Raw genomic sequence first — 20,006 nt, 5'->3', positions numbered from 1 at the left:
ACGTGACCTCCGTCCTCGCTTTCCAGTTAGGTGGGCCCTGCTGTGTGTCTGCCCCCCCCCCCCTCCCAGGACCACTTTGAAGACCCTTTTAAATCCAGAATGGTGGAGATGATGATGATGATGATGATGCAGTGGTCTGCTTTTATGCATTTTGTTGTTTTTTCTTTTTAATCAAAAATATACGAGCAGATTTTTTAGGTCCCAATTAAAAATAAAGAAACAGTGAGGCCACTCTGGACCCCTTTACTGTATGTGGGGTCCGGCTGCCGCCTCACTTTGAGTGGCCTGGGCCTGCTTGTTGGTCTTAGAGGGCTCGCCCGTTCAGCTTTCAAGACCGATCAGAGCGGCCCCCGAGTGTCTGACCACCTCAGGACCCCTGTGCCCTCTGTGGGCTAGCGTGCGAAAGGGGGGGGGGGGGCTGCCAGCTGGGCTCACTGTGTCACCTGGAGGAGGAGGCCCCTCTTAGTAAGCCTGCTAATGGAGAGGTGGGCAGCAGCACCATGGACAGCAGTGATTAGCCTGGTGGGCTTAGATAGGGGGGCTCTGCTGTGGTACATCGGTGAGGTTCCCAACTTCTGTTAGTTCACCACACAGCCCAGCGACTAGAAACCTCCGGAAAAAGCCGACACTCCGGATATGGCGCCTTTCAGGTACAGTATACGTCTCTCTGTAGGTGGTCTCACTCTTATTATATAGCGCCTTTCGTCCCCCCACCCATCTCTGTCTGGCTCGCCGCTTTGCTTGCGTTGCTGGACTCGTCTTTGGGGTCCTCGGCCTTTTGACCCCCTGCTTTTTGTTAATTGACTCTTTGGACTTTTGGGTGTCCAGTTTTGTTTTTTTGTTCTTTGCCAGGGCTTTTCATGGCCAACCGTCCCACCGGCTTCTGGGTTTAAAAGTTTTGGCCCATTCTGGGGTCTGTGCTGAGTGTGGAGGTCCAGGACGCCATCTCGTCAGCCAACCGCCTAAGAGAAGAACGAGCTGCAGGGTTAGTCAGCCGCCATCTTGAATTGCTGGCCAGTGATAACTCACGAGAGGTCACCTGACCGGCAACGGGCTTAGCAACCTGCAAACAACATGGCAGACAGCTCAGCAGAATGGCGACAAGCTTCCAGAAAACCGGACACGAAATGGTGGCGCGAGAAATGGGATGATGATAAAAAAAAGCAAAAAACAGAGGACCGGGTACGAGTGGGGAAAAAGCAAAATCATGCCAGGCCAACGGTGCCCAAGCTGGAAAAGGAAGGTGAGAGGGCAGCACAGAGGATGGGCACCTGGGCCAAGTCCACAACCAAAAAGCGTTCAGTTTGGCGACATTACACAGAGTGGGTCACGTGACCAATAGTCACCATGGCAATGGAAATAAACCACAGAACAGAACCCAGAGGACCACCACTAATCTCATGGCAGACTGGTCCCCTTGGCACTGGCACTGGCACTGGGGCTCTGCTTCTCTCTTTAATTCTTACAAAATTAGGTAGCTGGTGACAGGTTATATAGCGCCTGACAAAAGAGCCAAACTATGGGGGGAGCCCTCACTGCCAGACAACATGCCAGGCTGTGTTGTGCCCTGTGAGGTTGATTGAGGGTGTAGGCCTGGCAGACTCTGACAGTCCTGTGCAAAAATGACGAAAATGATGGGACAGCCAGAGGTTCAAGTGACGATTGAGAAAAGAGAGCAGAAGAGGAGGAGGAGGAAGAGGAAGAGGAGGAGGACACGCCAGAGCCACCTCTCCAAAGAGACTGAGGCGTCACAGCAGGCCACTCGCCATCAGCCAAAGGAAAAACTGAGGACTAGTGACAGTTGGGCCACACGATGACTCTGTCACTCCAGGTCATTGTTTCCATCGTCCCGACTCGAGTGCCAGCAGAGCAGCAGGAGATGATTGCCTGCAGTGGGGTTTGGGTGGGCATGGGTGCCAGTGGTGCAGTGCGGTGTGTGCCGTTGGCTTCCTGCCCAGAAGTGGTTAGTCAGTTGAAGGATTAGAGGTGCCAGCCTCGGATAGAGCGCCCTTTGTGTCTCTGTTATATAGTGCCTTTCCGGTCATCATGCTCTGTGCCAGTCTGTGCCTGCCTAGGTGGTGTTTGATTTACTCCTTCAGTTTCACCTCTCATAAGTGTTATATAGCGCCTTTCCAATGCCTCGTCTCCTGCCACACTGAGCCTTATGCCTCTGTCGGCCTTGCTGACAGCCTTGTCCCTCTTTCTGTTACCTGTCCCTTATAGAGTGGCACCGGTCACATCTCTCTCTCTCTGCCACTTCCAGCTCCTTTTTATGTGTCTGCCCTGTCCTTGTCCTCCCTCTCAGTGGTCCCACCCCCTGTGCCCTGTGGCCCTTTGCTCTTTGTGTTTCTTGGCCCGAGACCCTGAGTAAGTGCCATCTCTGGGTCCCCGCCGAGGCCCGATTGAGTGGCCTTCGTTTTTGGGACGCCCGTCCATTTTCATCTGTGATGTCAGCGAGGCCCCTGCAGATGGCACCTCGCCTTGTGGACATCATGAGCGCCCCCTGCTGAACGAACGGCCCCCGTGTGTGTCATTTGCATGCCTGACAGAGGTGTGTTTGTGCTGCAGGTTCCTCTTCTCCGTTGTCCGACCTCAGAGGGGGCCGAGCAGGAAGCCCCTCCAGCCGGCTGGCAGGACATTTGCATACAAGAAAAGGAAAAAATGACAAAAAAATCCCTTTGGGAAAACCCAAAGAGCAAAGCGCTGGCAGTCAGCCTGTGGGCGGGGGGCACAGAGTCACCAGGGAGTGACGTGGTTTACACGAGGGGCTGCGGGGTGTGTGAGCACAAATGAGCCCGGAGGACGTCTAGGGCAAAAAGTGCACCTCTGCTGGGGGGAGGAGGTCCCTGAACGAGCCACCCTGACGGGTACGGGCTGGGGGGCCGGGGAGGGGGGTGAGGGCACAAAGCTGTCACCGTACAGGAGCCGCTATGCCAGGGTCGACCAGCCACCGCTGAGAAATTCGCCTGATGGGCGCCTGAAGTGCCAGGTCGTGCTCGATGCTCACTGGCGTCCCCTGCAGGATGGTCTCAAGCGTCCTCACCCTGGTCAAAGTGACGGCTTCATCTGGAGTCGTGGGGTCTTCCTTATTTTCGAAGTGGTGGTCGGCCGCCTCGCTGACTGTCGTAAATTAGCACCTCACTTGTCCAGTGCCATGTGGGGCCTGAGCTGTGTGGTCTGCTGTGCCCACCTACTCGCCCAGCTTTGGTTCTTCTAGTGCTGGTCATCTTGTCAGTTTCTGCGATGTGCCAACTCCATTCTGTCTTGAGAGCAGCAGGCTGCCCACCCTGACACGGCAGGCCTGACACTTGTTTCTGTCATCCTGGGCTGAGGTGACATCTAAACGTAAAGTGTCATTTTGAATTGTGGTGGGTCCTCCTGGCACCAGGCAAGTCTCCGTCTCAGTCCTGTGGCACACGCAGAAGGGAATCCCAGACCACAGGACTACCAGTACGGTGGCAGAGCGAGGCTTATGCCAGGTTAGTCCACTCTTAGACCTTGACCAGTGCCACAGGCTCCAAGCTCCTGGCTTTCTCACTAGTTGGGCCTGAATGCCCCTCACCCTTGTCATGCTGCCCAGCTTCATCTTCAAATGCAGCTCACCAGGTGTGCCATCTCTGTGGCGATCCTGCAAGTTGGACCTTCATGTGGGCAGCATTTGGCACGCAGGCCATCACCTCCACCACACCATCACAGAGCCCTGGGTTCGAACGTTGACCCAGTGTGGCATTTGCCCGTCCCCACTTCTGTGCTTTGGGTGGGTTGGCGACTGTCCCTTGGCTCCTGTTTTGAGTCCTGTGCTGTAAGGGTTGGCATCAGCAGGCAAGAGGTGGGTTTCGTGTAAAAACTTGGCATCCCTTCCCTGCTGTCAGTGAGAGGCCCGTCCATCGACGTGGCACTCAAGTTCCCATCTTTGATTTTGTCATGGTGTCCCTTGGGCACAAGTCACGAGTGTCACCAATGGCTCAGTGATTTTGAGGCCACACACACGTCAGCAGGTGACAATATGGCCGTTGTCACCTCACACCTAACATCCTAATTAGTCCAGGAAAGCAAAAGGACCCTGACAGCATCTCAGGGGCACATAGCAGGTGGGGGTGCCCGCTTATATAGCGCCTTACTTTCTGAAACATCCTTAAGATGACTGGCGCTGTGACTAACCCAGAGTTGCTCTTCCTCACAAAAAGAGGGTGGCACGTCTTGGGGGTCTTCCTGGCTGTGCTGGCCATGCTTGTCCGGCCGCCTTGCCCGTCTTTGCCATTGCGTGCCACGTTGCTCGTTGCTCCTTTTCATTTCTTGGGCTCTCTTGCGGGGCGCAGGCCGTAATTTGAGCAGCGGCTCCGCGTCTGCAGACATCTTGTCAGGCAAATCCCGGCAGACCTTTCAGCTCCGCTGATTTCATCTCGCACTTCATAAAACGTTGGTCACCACGCCGTCAGATTTACGACGCCAGCGCGGCTCCCACTTCCCAGCGCTTACCACGGGCTCCTGCCTGGTGAGGCGTGCCGGGGACACATGGCACTGAACGGCGACCCCTGCTGGTCGTGACCGGACCGCCATGTGTCACTTAAGGTCATGCCCACAGGGGAGCAGGGTGGGCTGGGCAGCACCTTTCACACAAGTGGCGTGGCTCAGGGGACCGAGGAGACTCCCAAGCACAAAGTGACCAATGAAGTAAACGCAAAGTAAAGTTGCTGTGTGAGTTTGGTGACTTGAGTCGTTATTATGTGACAATGACACACTAACAGTCAGTGTTGGCAATGCCTCCCAGATAGTGGGCAGTAACAGCCATGACGATTTGGACGCGCATTTATCCCCCGTGTGCCCACTGACCGAAGGTGGCACCCAACATGGCCGCTGCCTCAGTGTAATGCTCCCGCTTGTCCCCGTCACTCCCAGTGACTGTCCCTTCACTTCCATTGGCCGCTGCCACTTGGCGCCCCCCAGGTTCGGCGTTCTTTCTGTGTATGCCCCCTCTTTGCTATGAATGGTGCTATATGAGATGTGGTGCTTCGTCACATTCCTGCCTTGAGGGGACACCGTCACCCTGATTTGTTTGTCACTCACGCTTTGTCCTCCTCTTCCCTTTTTTTTTAGACCCTCCTCATTCTGAGTGGAAACCTTAGCTTCCTGAACTGGCTCACCATGGTGCCCAGTGTCGCCTGCTTCGATGATGCCAGCCTGAGCTTCCTGTTTCCCTCCGGACCCAAAGGAGTTGTGCGGCAGGTGTCACGGATTCAATCGGAGGAGCGGCCGGTGCCTACCAAGGGTACGGTGGGTGGCATGCATGTTTGTGGTTGGTGAGCATCAGCCTGGCACTCCAGTCTAGGGTGGCAGAAGCGCTATATAATATGAAGGCCTGCCGGGCTACACACACGAGGACAGTGACTCCTGAAGCTCAGCGTGGCGCGGCGCCCTGCCAGCGTGCCCAGCCTCTCGCCATTGAGTCTGCTTTCCGTTTCCAGTGCTGCCGTCTTATTTTTTTTCACAGCTACTGCCAGCCATTCATGTTTTGATTCCACACACACACACACTGCATCCTGGCAGCCCTCCGAGGAGCGGCACAGAGCGGCACAGCGCTGTGAGGTCATCTCGAAAGAAGCCATTAAACTACCGAAGTACATCTGGAGCAGGGGGGCTTCAGGGCGGGGGCCTCTTAATTACTTGTTAATATGGGCGGGCGGCCTGGCAGAGATGCGGGGGGGGTGGGGGGATGGCGCAGGCGGGTAATTGGTCCCCAAAGGCCGGCTGAGCGGGGCTAATAAGCGCTCGTTAATGGAAGGCTTTCTAATGACCAACTTGTGTCACCGGGGGGCTGGCCGCCTGTCATCGCCAGTTACAGCCCTCTGTGTGACTCTTGGCGGTCTGGCGGTGCAGTCACCCGTTTAAAAGCGCCCCGCTCACTTTGCCCTCCTTTTTCTACCAACACTGTGCCCTCACAGATTCGGTGCCCCCTCACAGTGCCCATGTGCCCATTTCTTAATTCTTTTTTTATCAAATTTGCGATTTTTTTTTTAATTGTAAGTGTGCACACATAGGGGGATGGGCAAGAGCCAGCCTGACGTCACACACGGAGGCACGTGGGCATCGATGGGACAGCAGGTACCAGGTTTGTGACAAGCAAACAGCACCTGAGCCCTCCCTCTGCCCGCAAAGGCACCTCAGACTGGTGATGCTGCCTTCTTGGGCCTATTGGGTGAGGGTTGGCACACAGGGATTGTCCTGGATTTGAGCCTTTGGTGCCCAAGCTGCCCTGAGTTGGACTGCTGATGTGTAATGAAGGGCGCATGGCTTTGACTAAGATTCCAGGCTTACTCTGCTCTGGGCCCTCGGTGCCAGGCTCTTCCCGCTGTTACGTTCTGTGTGTCTGTCCCTCATTTCCATTTTAACGGCGCTTGCCGCGAGTTTTCCCTAAACTTTCCGTCATTTTCCTAATTACAGGTTTCACTTAGCAGGTGCCCTCTGGCCATACGCCCTCATCTGCCACTCTTTAACGTCGATTCTTGTCTCAGCCGCTCTGCCACTCTTTAACGCCTCCGCCGCCACATCAGTGCATCCTCCGAGAAATGCTGGGCACTGGACGGGCATTAATCCGGTGTCCACTGAACTCCGGGACCAACGACTCGTAGCTGACAGATCTAATTTGCTTTTAATGGGCGCGGCCTGCCAGGGTGCCCCACAGTGACACTTGCCAGGCTGGTGATCTGACCAGGTCATCACAAGAAATAACAAATTAGACTGGCGTTGATAAACGCTTTTGTCTTGGGCAGGCCCAGGCCACAGCCCGGCTCTCACATTTTTCACTCGGATCTTGACTTTGCCGTGCCAGCTGTGGCAGAGGGGTGGCATTCTCCGCATTTCCTGCAATTCACCCACCAGTGTGGTACAAGTAATGCTGGTGGGCGAGCCTGGCAGGCTGACCCTTTCCTAGACAGGGCATCAATGCCAGGTGCCCCAGCACTGGGCCGAGTGGCTGCCAATGAGGCGCCCTTTCTCTTGTCGGGTACAGCTCAGGGGGCTCTCCCATCAGATGTCTCCTTTGACTTTGTTTTCGTCTTCTTTCCTTTCAGGCATGCTGATCCGGCGGGCGGCGAACGTGTCGGTGGGCCTCCTCCTCGCCTACCTCAGTGTGCCCGTGCTCCTCAACTTGCTGAGCGCCAGACAGATTATGAACACGTCCTACAACCCCCTGAGAATCGTCAACACGTACGGGGCCTTTGGCAGGTATGGCGCGCTGCCGCCGCTCTCGTTGACTGCTTTATGGCCGCCACTGCCAGTTGTCTGTCCCATTCATCCTTCAGACTCGGGCAGTTGACGACTTTTTCCAGAGACGGCAAAATTGAAAGCACCTGTTTAAAGGGAGAAGCCGAAAACTGAAACGACGAGCGTCCGTTGCCGTGCGCCTGTGCCAGCGTGGCACCCATTGACTGTGCCGATGAAATTCCGTCGACTTTAGGAGGGTTGGACGTGGTGCTTGAGGGCAAGGACTGAGCTGGCAACCATGCTGGTCTGAGTGGCTGGGCACTTTGTCATAGTAAGTCACAGGGCCCGAAGGGCAAAGGGCAGTGCCCTCCAGCACACATCAGGGCAGTGCACCCTCAACCCTCTGAGAGAGAATGGGAGGAGTCAGGCAAGACCATAGAAGTGGGGGGGAGCGGGGGGCAGAAACCAAGGGTCTCGGACTTGTCTGAAACATCGCAGGGGCGCCAACTACTGAGAGCGGAGGGCAAACTCGAACATTCAGAAGAATGCGGAAAAAATGAAGAATGGGGGGGCATCCAAAAGTGGGTGAAGGTGAAGCCTCTCCTTGGGGGCCCGTAGCCACACTGGCATCAGTGCCTTCTCAACCAAAGTAGCCCCCATTACCTTGGAAGAAGACCCTCCAAATTAGGAATACCAGTCAAGTCCTTCATTATTACTGCTGTGAATGGGGGGCACTGGAAATTTCAAATCACCAATGAGGTCTCTGGTCCATCGGGGACCACCGTCACCATTTGGTGGCCTGAGGTGCACATTTTCTGCAGCCCCCCCATAAAGGATCTCTGGCCTCCTGCTTTATCACCCTTAGGGGTCTGCCCCATGATCCCCCCATATTTAATACTAGCGGTCTGCCCCATGGTACCCGGTACCAGTGCAGGCATGCAGAGCTTTGCGGGGTCTTGGAGACCCTGAGGTCAGCCTAATGTCACACACACACAGGGTGGGTTGAGTTGAGGTTGCCCCAAGGTCCCTGGCTCAACGCTGGCACTTAGGGGTGACCCCACGACTCGTCAAGATGTCGGCCACATAGTACCCCCCAAGCTGTCTGTCCCAGGGTGCCCTGTGGCAGTCCAGTCATGCGCAGCATTAGGGGTCTGCCAGATAGCCCCCCTCGGATGTCACACCCACAGTGTCCCCAGACCAAGCAGAGCCTCCATTGGTTCTTTGTGACGCCAGACCGTAAGGTCCCTTGACCACGCTTAGCTGCGAGAGCCAGCCTTCGAGTATGCCCACTTCACTTGGCCCTGCGCTGTGTGTACGTTTGGGGGGGCATTTTACAAAGCAGGGACCCTTTGTAACCCAGTGCAGAGTTTTAGGGGGTGTCCAGGACCGCCTGTTTGCATTTTGGATTATTCTTATTGTCACTCTGGGATGTGAGGCAAGGGGTGTCCAGCTGAGGCGCCCGTGTTGCCCGCAGGCCAGCACGTCAGCAGCCAGGTGCCCGGCATGCCCGTTTGTGAGGCGCTGTTCCTGCCAGGAGGCTCTTGGCACCAGCTCGGTGATTAATGTGTAGTTTGACGTCCCTGGGCTTGTCCTGCAGAGGTGCCCGATGCCTCCGATTTACGGTGTGTCATTCCACCGGCACTCCGTTAAGCACGAGCCATAATTCATCTGGCCTGACCCGAGGGCAACGTGCCAAGGAGAACAATAACCGCAGAAGATTTAGGGTGACATCTCGCATTTATGAGCCTGCAGGAGGCCAAAGACCTGAAAAGACCCCTTTATATAGCACCTTTTGACAGTCGGTGGGCTCAGGTCACATTGACAGCAGGCCATGGGGACCACGATAGGGGTGACTGGCGGTCCATGTGGCCTCGCTGGAGTGCCTCGACGTGCCGATGACCTCCCGTGTCGTCACCTTGTTATTCCAGACTGTGCCAACAGGATGTGATTGTCGGGGGTCTGCATGGGACCGACTCCTCATCCTCGGCCTGCTCAGGTTTGTGCTGATCATCTGCCCAGACTGTCCGGCTCGCTTGACCCCGTGGCCTTCTATCCGAGCAGATGGCACCTCGGCCTTGTCATTTAGCTCTGAGCGCCACCTGTTAAAGTTTGACATCTCGTTTACATACAATTCTGAGGCGGGACGTCGTCCTGTCAGGCCAGTGCTGAAAGAGGAGATGAGTGGAGTGGAAAGTCGAAAAGAAGGAGAAGCGGGCACCAACACGAGGTCAGGAGACCACAGCTGAGAAACCAGCAGGGGTTCAATGCCAAATACAAGTGCGCAGTAAGAGCAAAGGTCGAGAGCCACGCTGGCCTGTTAGAATGGTGATCAGGTGACGCGGGTGACATGTCCAGCAACCGCCGTAACAACCAGACACAAGATGGTGGCATCTGTAAACATCCAAGATGGCTTTACAGTGGAATTCACAATTAATTACAAACGTCCACGTGACGTCACATGCCAAACCCAAGTGGCCACCAACGTGTCACCATAACAATATGGCGGCGATGTGACCACCCGGACAGAACATGAAGTTCTGATGACAAAAAGATGGAAAACAATGAGCTTTGGGACTTCCATGTCAGCAGGTGCCGGCCAAAGAGGGGCTCGCACCCCGCCAGCACTGCGAGGGGGCATCACCCTGAGTGCAGACCAATGGTGGCGTGAGAGAGATGGTGACAGGGCGGGGCTCTGAGCCTTTTGTCACTGGTCACATTTGGGGCTCATCAGAAAGGCGGGTGAGGCTGAGACAGCGTGACAGCACCTGCCGTCCCACTTGGGCAGGACGAGACCCCATTTAGTTCAACTGCTTACTGACTGTGTGAAGACTTGACCCTCAGTGACTTCTGAAATGGTGACATTTGGGGACTAATCCTGTTTGGGGGAGTGGAGGCTGCTGTGCCACATGATGCCCTCTCGGCTCGCCCATTTGCCCCTTTAGGCTGGTGCTTACCAACTCTGAGGCACTCCGAGTTCAGTCCCCACCTCACAGGCTCTGGGTGTCACTTGGCAGGTGATGATGCTCATGCCAGCGCTGGCACACGGGGCATCAGAATTTCATGCAAGAAGTCGTAACTGGAGAGAGAGCCTCATCATTCAGGACCAAGACAAAGATGCCCTCCACGGTCTCTGGCTGTGCCAGCTGGGCACCAACTGTGTGAACAGACCTTGCCAGCCCGGTGGCTGCGCCTTTTCACCCGGATGAGGTGACCTGACGCTTCTTTCTGTCTTTTCCTTCACAGCATCACAAAGGAGCGGACTGAGGTGGTCCTCCAGGGGACGTTGAGCTTGGACCCCAGTGATCCCAGTGCCTTGTGGGAGGAGTACGAGTTCAAGTGCAAGCCGGGGGGCCTGGCGCAGAGGCCGTGCCTCATATCGCCGTACCACTATCGGCTCGACTGGCTCATGTGGTTCGCTGCGTTCCAGGTGAGTGGGTTTGAGCTGGTGGGCAGCTCGCTGGCGCTTCGTGTGGTGCCATCACGTCACCTCGCCAGTTGAGTTGGAATGAAGCCATGGATGGGATGGGGATGAATGACCTCGAGGTGAACCCAGAATTTGGAAAGTGGTTCTGGGGGAGCCCCCCTTGAAGTGGCTCAGTGCAATGACGATCAATGTGAGTGGGGGGTCCCCTTGGACATGAGCAGCTAAAATGATTAACGTCAATCAAATTAAAGTGTTTGGGGGATCACCAGCCCCTCACTCCGTAGCTTTGCCTCTGGTGCCACATCTCTGGGTTTTGCTGAGCACTGATTGGCAGTCGGGCTCTGAGACCCCCATGGCCTGTCCATCTGTGTGGGGCTGACGACTGGTTGAGGTGGACTCTATCACTCCAGTAGCGCATGGGCACTGGCCACCCTCGGGGTAGACAGTAACACTGGTCTGAAATGCCAACATGTTGGTTTGTGTTTCATAAAAACGCGGGATCAAACTGTGTGTTCTCAGGGTGCCAGCCGTGATGGCGGACCCCCATCAACTTCAGAGCTGCTTGGCCCAGTGTGTGGAAACCTGGTGTTAGTTCCCACCCTACTCTGCCAGTCAGCTACAGATGGGTAGTGCCCCATTTTCTCCATTAATTTTTTCATTCTGTGCCCCCTGTTGGCACAGTGCAGCTAGGGGTCCAGCAGTGTGAGTGGAGGCCCCTCACCCTTAAACCCTTTGAGAAGCAGATGTCCTCAAGTGGTGGCACTGGCAGCTCTGGGCCGCTGTAGCGTGAGCCGCTGAGGGGCTTGCCTGCTGGTAGCTGCCACTTTCGGGACGAGTTTCCATCAGATCAACACTTGGCACCCGCCGCTGTCTTTCTGTGGTTCTTCCCTCGCCACGGCCAGGGATGTGCCCCCGGAGAGCCCGGCGTCTAAACAGTGCTGACGGCGGAGACTGCCTGTCCACTGTGGCAGCGGGCGCTGGGAGAGATGGCATTTCTCACGGTGACTAACAGACCTTTGCTTGGACAGGCTGCACTTAGAGGGTCCCCTCTGGGCACATTCACTTCTGGCCAGGACTCCAAGTGCTTGCTCGCCAGCTTTGTCTAAGATGGCAGGACTGACTCATGCTCATGTTTGTCCTTTGCTGGAGTCAACGGGCACTATGGGGCGCTTGTGACTTTGACTCAGACTGAAGTGAGTGGCACCTGCGGCGTGTGGACTTGGGATGGCACCCTTCGACTCACTCACTCTCCTCCTGTGGCTTCTCCAGATACGGGTGATGGATGGTTGTTGTCTCTCTTGATCCCTCCGGCCGCTGGCACCTTCAGTTATGTCTGTTATAGGCTGGCACTCGGTTGGCACTGCTGACACCACACAGGGCCTTTAGCGAGATGCCTCTCAGGCTTGCTGTCAGTGTCTATCATGTGACTTTATCATGTAGGGTGGCTAAGCAGATCAGGGCTTCGTGCTCGTGTGCCAATGAACTGGCATCCTTGTGTCTGCCAGGGAGTCTGAATTGAGGTCAACAATACCCAACTATAAATGGAGACGGATGTTGAATAAACCATCAAAGAGCAAGGGGCTGCCAACATGAAGGGCTTGGCAAACAAAGATGGCTGTCCAGATGCCAGTCACTCGCACTTTGTGTGCGCGCCCATCCCTTAGCTCCCAGAGATGGACATTCCCTAATGTTATTTTTGTTGTCCCCCTGATCAACAGTGACGTCCCCATCACTGGTCAAGGGTCAGTACCACCTGTGCCATCTGCTTCTGCATCTCCATGTGCCCAGCCTAGCAAGTGCAGCAGCAGCAGCTCCCCCAGTGGTCACATCGAGCTCAGCATCTTTGATTTTGTGCCTTTCTTAAGGGGCGGCCATAAAAGAGCAGCTCTGTCCAACTAGGGTGCCAGTGGGGTCTCAGGCTGGCATTTTAGAGGTCCTGGTCAGCTATAGGCAGATGCTAAAGTACATCTGAGGTTTGTGACAGGTGCCCGCTGTTGTGCCCACCGCAGTTCCCATTTACCTTGTATTTCTCATATACTGGTTGAGGTTTAGTGGTCAGCAGGGCACACAGCATGGCATGTGAGGCATCACTGGGGTCTTGTGGCACAATATAGCCTATATCCTGTTGGGCTTCCTAGTACTGGAGCATTTTGAAGTGGCGGGTCTGCTGATACACCCACTTTAATACCATCTGCCATCCGGCTCTACTGTGGTGGTCATGGTGGTCACCCTCATGATGGTGGGTGCAGAGCTGTGTGTTCCTGTTTTAATTCTATCCAAAGTGGTCTGTTCTGTACCTGGCATTGCCCTGCCCTGTGACACTGGCACTTGCCTCAGCGGTCTTGTGCCCTCCCTTCCAGATATCCATGGTAAGGCCCAGCTGAAGATCTTCCTCAGGTAAGTCGTCTCAGCTTGGCAGATGCCTCGCAGCATGCAGCCTAGTGCCAGCAGTAAGCGGGCATCGCCCAAACACTTGACAAGATGAGAAGTGACAACAGCTGCACTCATGCCAGCCTTTCTTCTTTGCTCTCTTTCAGACTTACGAGCAGAACGAATGGGTGATCCATCTGGCAGGGAAGCTGCTGGCAAACGACCCCGGGGCCTTGGCACTGATTGAGCACAACCCCTTCTTGGGCCGGGGGCCACCAAGGTAAGAGAAGGAGATGAGGCGGGTGGTTAAAGATGGTACCATCTCAGAAGCCTTGGAAGTGTCCTGTGCACGTAGTTAGCCCTTGTGTGGCATCAGCCCGTCTGTGCCCACTGTCGGCCTAAAGGTCAGTCATGTCGGAGCCTCAGCTGATCCCTCGTGTGCTTTGTGCCTCTCCGTGTGGAGTTGGCATGTTCTCCTCGTGTTCGCAGTCTGCGTGTTCTCAAGTGAGCTTGATTGTTGCCAGTCAGGTGCTGCCAGTGGGTCACCGGTGAATGTGGCGTGAGAGGAGTCTGGACCACTTGTGGGGAGAACCACAGACCAGGCTGGGATCTGCACCCGTGTCTCTGTGCCACCCTTGTCGTAGTCTTCCACAATGGAAGCTCGGGGGCCCTGTGGGGTGGTGACGATGGCAGCCAGGGTATCAAAGGCTGAGCATGTGCCTCGGTGCCCGCTGAGCATCTCATGCTTGCCTTTCTTGATGTCACGCCACTCATGCACTCGGTCACACTCGGGTGGGCACACGGGTCTCCATGCCCAGTGCTGGTCTTTGTTGAAGTGTCAGTCTGCACTGCAGCTCACAGACTCCGATTGTCCGTCCGCCCAGTGCCCCCCAGATACCCTGCCCCCTGTATTCGTACTTGAGCATTTGAGCTCTCAGCCACCGCCCTCTGCTGCCCTCCATATGTGTGACGTGGTCCTAATTAAAGACCCCAAGTGACTGTCCTTAATAATCGTCGTCACTTTGATTAATTTGAGTTGTAAAGTTCACCCAGTGGCCGCTGGGTAAAGGAGGCAGTTACAGGCAATTAGGCGCGCCATTCCTCAAGCTGTCACCCGGCTGACCCCGGGTTCAAAAGCCCAAAGTGCAGGCAGTTGGTAACCATGCCAACGCGCGCAATGCCGTTATGTAAACATGTTAATGACTTAATGGCACTGTAATTGGTCCTGTCATGGCTTCACTGGCGCCGTTACTTCTGCGCTGCCCGCCCGCCACTCAAGGCCCATTTAGTGTACTTGTCTTCTGGTGGTTTATTTCAAGTGACACTTAAAGCCACTTAATCTAATCCTATAGCAGCAGCAGCACTGGGCACAAGTCAGGTGCCAACCCTAGACAGGGTACCACTTCATCCACACACTTGTGGGGTCAGCGTAGACTGGCCAGTTAATGGAGCCGCGCACACCTGATGTGGACATGGGCAGAACCTGCAACACCCACACAGAGAGCAGCCAGGATTGGTGGGCAGTGCTAACCACCATGCCAACCTTACAGATTGTAAAGCCACCAGAAGCAGTGGGGCATGCAGCTTTTGTCCTTCAGCGCGCCCTTCATAGTGAGCACCTCCACACGTTACCTCACTGCAGTAACGACAAGGGCAAAACAAGTAGTGCCCTCTGTGCAAGGGCATTGGCAGGATGGCATGGAGAGGGATGGGATTGAGTATGCACTGGAGCTTCTCTGTGGAGAAGCTGCCACCAGTTGCCATCTTTTGACTTTCTGGGCAGAGTTGGCACAGTTCCATGCCAGCTCTTGTGTTGCTCAGCGTCTCAGATACCCGACCCTGACCTGTGGGTTTTCATTTTTGGTTTGTCATTCAGGAGAAGATAAAGAATGTAGGCGTTTAGGCGAAAGGCACTATATGAAGTCGAGTCCTCCTTTAATTCAGACCCACAGCAGGAGGACAGAAAGTCGTGGAGCGAAAGGCTGGCACTGAATGATGAGCACCACCAGTAAGTGCTGATTGAAAATCACTCAGTGCCACGGCATACTCCGGGCATCAAATGTCACTGTGTCAGTATGGGTCATCGTGCGTGTTCAGTGCCTGTTTGTGCCCACTTAGATGGCCTACCAGCAGCACTGGGCAAGGTGCAGGACCCATTCGGGCAGGCATGTCACACTTGCTGACCCCCGCCCTTGGAATGTAGAAGGACCTCCAGGTCAGGCTGGCATTTGAACCCGTGTCTCTGTAGCTGTGAGGCAACTCTGCCCCCTCTAGTCGTGTCTAAGCTGCTGGTGTGCTCTAACTCGGCCTGGCATGGAGGTGTGAGTCACGTGGGCACGCTGAGCAGGTCAGTACGGGTGGACGAGACAAACGGCGGGCGCGCGATAAGCCCACGTGACCCGACGGCCCGATGCTCCATTCTGAATTCCTGCTGGAACGACAGGAGCAAATGTGCGGAGAAATGCAAACATGATGGCAGCTGCTGGCGCCCGTCTGAAGAGCGGCCAAGGAGCTGATGGCAGGACATGTCGTGCGCCCCTCGACTGCGCGGGCAGGCGGAGGTCAATTTGTAACTCGTCGTGTGAAACACGCAGGGGGCCGCATATGTGCCCCCGTCTCCATGTGACCCTGTGAGCCCAGTCGTATAAAAGGCACTATATAAATAAGGCTTCTGCCCATTATGCCATCTGTGACATGCTGCCCTCGATCTCTAGAGCCCAGCCCGAGTTTTTGCCCTCTGTGGCACCTTTTGCCCACTCACTCTGCCCACCTTTTGGTTCGTTATTTAGCTCCTCTCACTGTCCTCTTTCCAAAGTGCAGATTCAATACAACGAGCAAAAAGAAATCCTAGAGCAACCAACAGTGGGCAGATCACTGGCACATTAGATACCCTGTAAGGGGGCACAGCCTGGAGACAGCTGAGCTGCCCGCGTGCCTCTAATGAAACTCACGCAAATGGAAAAGGATGTCTGCTGGCACACTGTGCAGTCAGGATTCAAGTGCCGAGTTGGCAGTGCCATCTTTGGGGCACCCAGGAACTCAGCTGGGCGTTCAGAACTTTCATTGTATACCAGCCTCCCATTAGCTGTCAGAACCCATCAGCCACAACTGGGCTATCCTCTATTGTATATGGAGCCTTTGGCGGTGGCATCAGTTGGCTGTGTTGTGCCCGTCCTCATTAATGCCGTGACAGATGTATAATGCAGGCGACCGACATCTGAGCCAGTCGAGACGGTGGGCATGTGGTGCAGACGAGACCGGAGAAGGGCCAGTCTAGCGGGCTGTGAAAGTGGACAGGTGTCTGGCGTATATAGCGCCTTTCGCGGGTACGGAGCCGAGAGCCTGAGCACTGCGATGAGGCGTGTGCCCGATGCCCTACCCCCTCTTGGCCCTGCCAGCCCCCTTCATCCTGACACTAAACATGGTTCCTGTTTTCCCCCCACAACTCCCAGCTGTTGCCTAGAGACAGCTGCTCCCCCTCTGGAACTAATTACAGCTGTCCGGGAGATTTAGGGGGCCGAAGCGGCGGCCGAGCGGAGCTGCTAATTTTTAACACATTCGCCCGTGGATGTCATAACACGCTGATGGATAGCAGAGTGGCGAAGGTGTTTGGCTTCAGCTGCCACCGGGCATCTGGCGGCCGACAGGGCCGCTCTGTCCATCTCTCGGCACCCTGCCGCACATTCACGCTTTCCTGCCAGGCTGAGACCCCCATTTCCTGAATTCTGCATTTGTTTGTCACGTGACCCTCCATGCCCTTCAGGCCGACCGACAGAAGTGTGCCATCACTGAAGCAGTCGAGTGGAGATGGCACTGCCACAAACAGCCTTATGGGTGGGGTGAATTACCCCGTCCGCCCTCAAGGGGGCACCACGCCTGGGACTGTGAGTGTTTGCGGCTTCTAAATAGCCCAAGGACCGCTGCCAGTCTGCTCACAGGGTGCCATCCCATTGGCCCGTAATAAACCACTGCCACTCCACTGCAGGTGCACCTCTTGGTAACCCCTGCCACCTCCCTCATGGGGGCGCTATCCAGTAGAATGCCGAGTCACCTTGCCTGGCATGCGGTGCCTGTGGCCCTCATCCACAACTTCTTCTGATCGCATGTCATGCTTGGCCTCTCCTGTAGAGGGCAGTGTCTCACGCAGGGTGCTCTCCAGATGTTTTCCGAGGGTCATCTGCCCACTCAGTCACAACTCTTGGTGAGCAGTTGTCTCAAATGTAATGCTTGGGCTGTCCTCGGCAGGGGGGGCACTGTCCTCTGAATTTCCCCAGATGCCATCTCCCAAGCCCCCCCTCATGAAACAAGTAGGGCTGTGCCAGCAAATCGGTGCACGCCAGTCCCACCTGCGGCCCAAGGCCATGTGTGTAGTCCACAGCAGACGGGTTGTCCCCTCCATATTGTTTATGCTGGACCAAACCTCACCCGCTGGCAGCCACGCCACCTAGTGGTAGGATTCACCCAGAATGCCCATTTCCGAAGCCGGGTATTGCCAGCGCTGAAGTGTTCCTTTCTTTTGCAGGTGGCTGCGAGGAGAGCATTTCAAGTACAAGTTCAGCAGCCTTGGCGGTGGGCACGCCGCAGAGGGCAGGTGGTGGGTGCGCCGGAGGATCGGGCCGTACTTCCCGGCCGTTAACTTGACTGGCCTCAGGGGGTACTTTGAAGCCCGCGACTGGCCGCACCCCGAGATCCAGTGAGAAGTGACCACAATGAAGGTAGTGACCAAGGGGCACAATCCAAAGGGACCCACATCACATGCTGCTGCTGCCCACTTCTTTGAGGGCACCTTGTGCCATCTGGGAGGGTCGTGTGATGCCCGTGTGTCTGTGTGTGTGTGTGTGTGTCCTGTCCGTCCAGGCAATAAACCTCTCAATTTGAACAGAAGCCTTCCTTTCAGATTACTGGGGACCTTGTGCCACCGTATCACCTGCTGTGCCTTCACTCTGGCCCACTGCTTTACGAGTGAGATTATGGGGTCACGTCCAGTCCCTTTGGCCGCTCTGTCCACTTTGCGGTCAGCGGCGGGCGCCGTTTGGCTTTCCCTTTGGCTCTTCCTGTCCGTCCCCCCTTTCTCTGCTCATTTTTCACTCCCTCTGTCACATCAGCTGTTCGTCGGGCCCCCCGGGACCCCTTTGGCTTTTCCAAGTGAAACTGAAATGTGGCCAGCAAGATCAAAGAGGTGACCGCCTTAGAACGAAATGTGTGTGCGGGAGGCACGGCGGTGTGTCCCTGACCTTGACCTGTGGTCCCCTATTTCCAGCCACGTGACGTCCTGCCACCTCGGGTGACCCTGAGAGCCGTGGCGGGGATGTGAAGTGACCGGCTTGTTTAGTGCCCCGTCTTTGTTATATGTGGCACCTCTCTCCAGGTGCCCTTCCTGCTGCTGGTCACGCTAGTTTCACTTTGGTGGATAGACCTGCACTGGTGGGCTCGGACAGTGCTGACCACTGGCCTCCAGGTTTGTGTGTCCACATTAACTGCACACGAATTTTGACAGGTCATCGGCTAACCACGTGGGGGGCAAGGGGGGGCTAGTCGGGACCCCCGCCCGGTCAGCTCAGTTACCAATAGTGTAGGGCTCCTGCCCGCTGTGCCTGTTTCTCTGCGGAGTGGTGGACGCGTAGCATCGGCACTCACCCAATTTCCCTTGGCGGCCTGGAGATGTGAGATTTGAGGGCTGTCACCTCTGCGTCCCCCTGCCAGGCGTTCTGATTGATGGCCGTGCACTAACTTTGGCTTCAAAGGAGGTGGCGGGGAGGTAAATCACTCAGCCCCCTGAGCACCAGCCTTAATGTCCGCCACATTCCTAAAAGAGCCGTGTGCAGTTGGGGGGGGGGGGTGAGTCTTATATAGCGCCTTTCAAAGGGAGGTGGGATTGGCCCCTGCAGGCTTCCTGCCTGTCGTCTCCAACAAACAGGACCACAACAGTTGGTGGGGGGGTGTTCAGATGCCCACTGTGCCCACAGAGGCAGCATGGCTCCCCGCTTCTGTGTGTTATTTAGTGCCTTTCAGAGCTGATGTGGCGTCAGCAGTGGGATTTGAACCCTCGGCCGTCTTCCCATCCATCATTTGCATCCACACGACACTGAAAGTGAGAGCAGGGTGGGAGTCGGGGGGGGGGGGGGGTCAAGGCCTGGCCGTGGGTTCAAAAGGGTCTGCCCTTCCCGGCCTCCTCCAGCTGAGAGGCGTGTCCTTGTCCCCGGATGTCACTCGCCCTGCCCTGCCCCCTCCTGTTTAAACGCTTATCCCCTTTTGTTGGCGGTCTCACAGCTGGCTCCCCACGTACTTTGGGTTTCGTCCCTGAAGGCACCAAAAGGAACCAACCGTCTGGTGGGGAAGCGGAAACATTCCAGACACGGAGTGACGACGGTGAGCAGCGAGAGCGGCGCCTCTGTAAACACGGCGGTCTTCCTCGACGCTCCTGAGCGGGACTTTGGTGCTGACCTGTCACAATGTAGCACCTTTCACCATCCCTTTCAGAGGGTCCTGGGACAGGGTGGGCACCCCCTGGAGTCCCCCTGAGCCAATTGTCTGCCTCACGGCCCAGGCTTGTGAGAGGGGCGGGGCTTTCAGCGAGCTCTCGGTAGTAACAAGGGGTGGGCTTCTCACTGAGTCCATACCCCCGACCACACCCCGGGGCTCGATCCGTGTTCACAGGTGGCCGGTCAGTCATGTGACCCTAATACCTGACGAGGATAGAGGCGGGACACCTGAGATCTGACGTGATTGGTGGACAGGACAGGTGGGGAGGAGAGTGAGAGAAAGTGGGAGGAGTTCTGGCTTTGAAGTCACATCCAAGGTCAGCGTCTACTGGAGAGCCCCCCCCCCCCAACCCCCGAGATGCCCGCACTCTTCTGCCCATTTAATTTCACTCCACATGGCAGGTTCAAGTTTAGGGGGCGCCAGTCCAGTGCAGGACTCGGTCACAGAGATGCAATGTCAGAGCGCCATGTTGGCATCACCAGAGGGCAGAAGGTGGCAAAAAAATGAGATAATTGACAGCCAAGGA

General features: G+C 55.9%; 1 protein-coding gene across 1 annotated transcript in view; it reads left to right on the top strand.

Moving 5' to 3' along the window:
- lmf1 (lipase maturation factor 1) overlaps positions 1-17,881 on the top strand; it is an 80,203-nt gene extending 62,322 nt beyond the window's left edge. The window contains exons 7-11 of the mRNA XM_028813980.2: positions 5,098-5,269; positions 7,071-7,224; positions 10,447-10,630; positions 13,165-13,277; positions 17,520-17,881. Coding sequence (XP_028669813.1) covers positions 5,098-5,269; positions 7,071-7,224; positions 10,447-10,630; positions 13,165-13,277; positions 17,520-17,694 — 798 coding nt within the window. The 3' untranslated portion in view covers positions 17,695-17,881. The remainder of the gene's footprint in view (positions 1-5,097; positions 5,270-7,070; positions 7,225-10,446; positions 10,631-13,164; positions 13,278-17,519) is intronic.
- The last annotated feature ends 2,125 nt before the right edge of the window (positions 17,882-20,006 follow it).

The sequence above is a fragment of the Erpetoichthys calabaricus genome, chromosome 11 (assembly GCF_900747795.2).
Source record: "Erpetoichthys calabaricus chromosome 11, fErpCal1.3, whole genome shotgun sequence".
NCBI lineage: Eukaryota > Metazoa > Chordata > Cladistia > Polypteriformes > Polypteridae > Erpetoichthys > Erpetoichthys calabaricus.
Note: the sequence above shows the minus strand (reverse complement) of the source record. Positions and strands in the feature narration are given on the sequence as shown.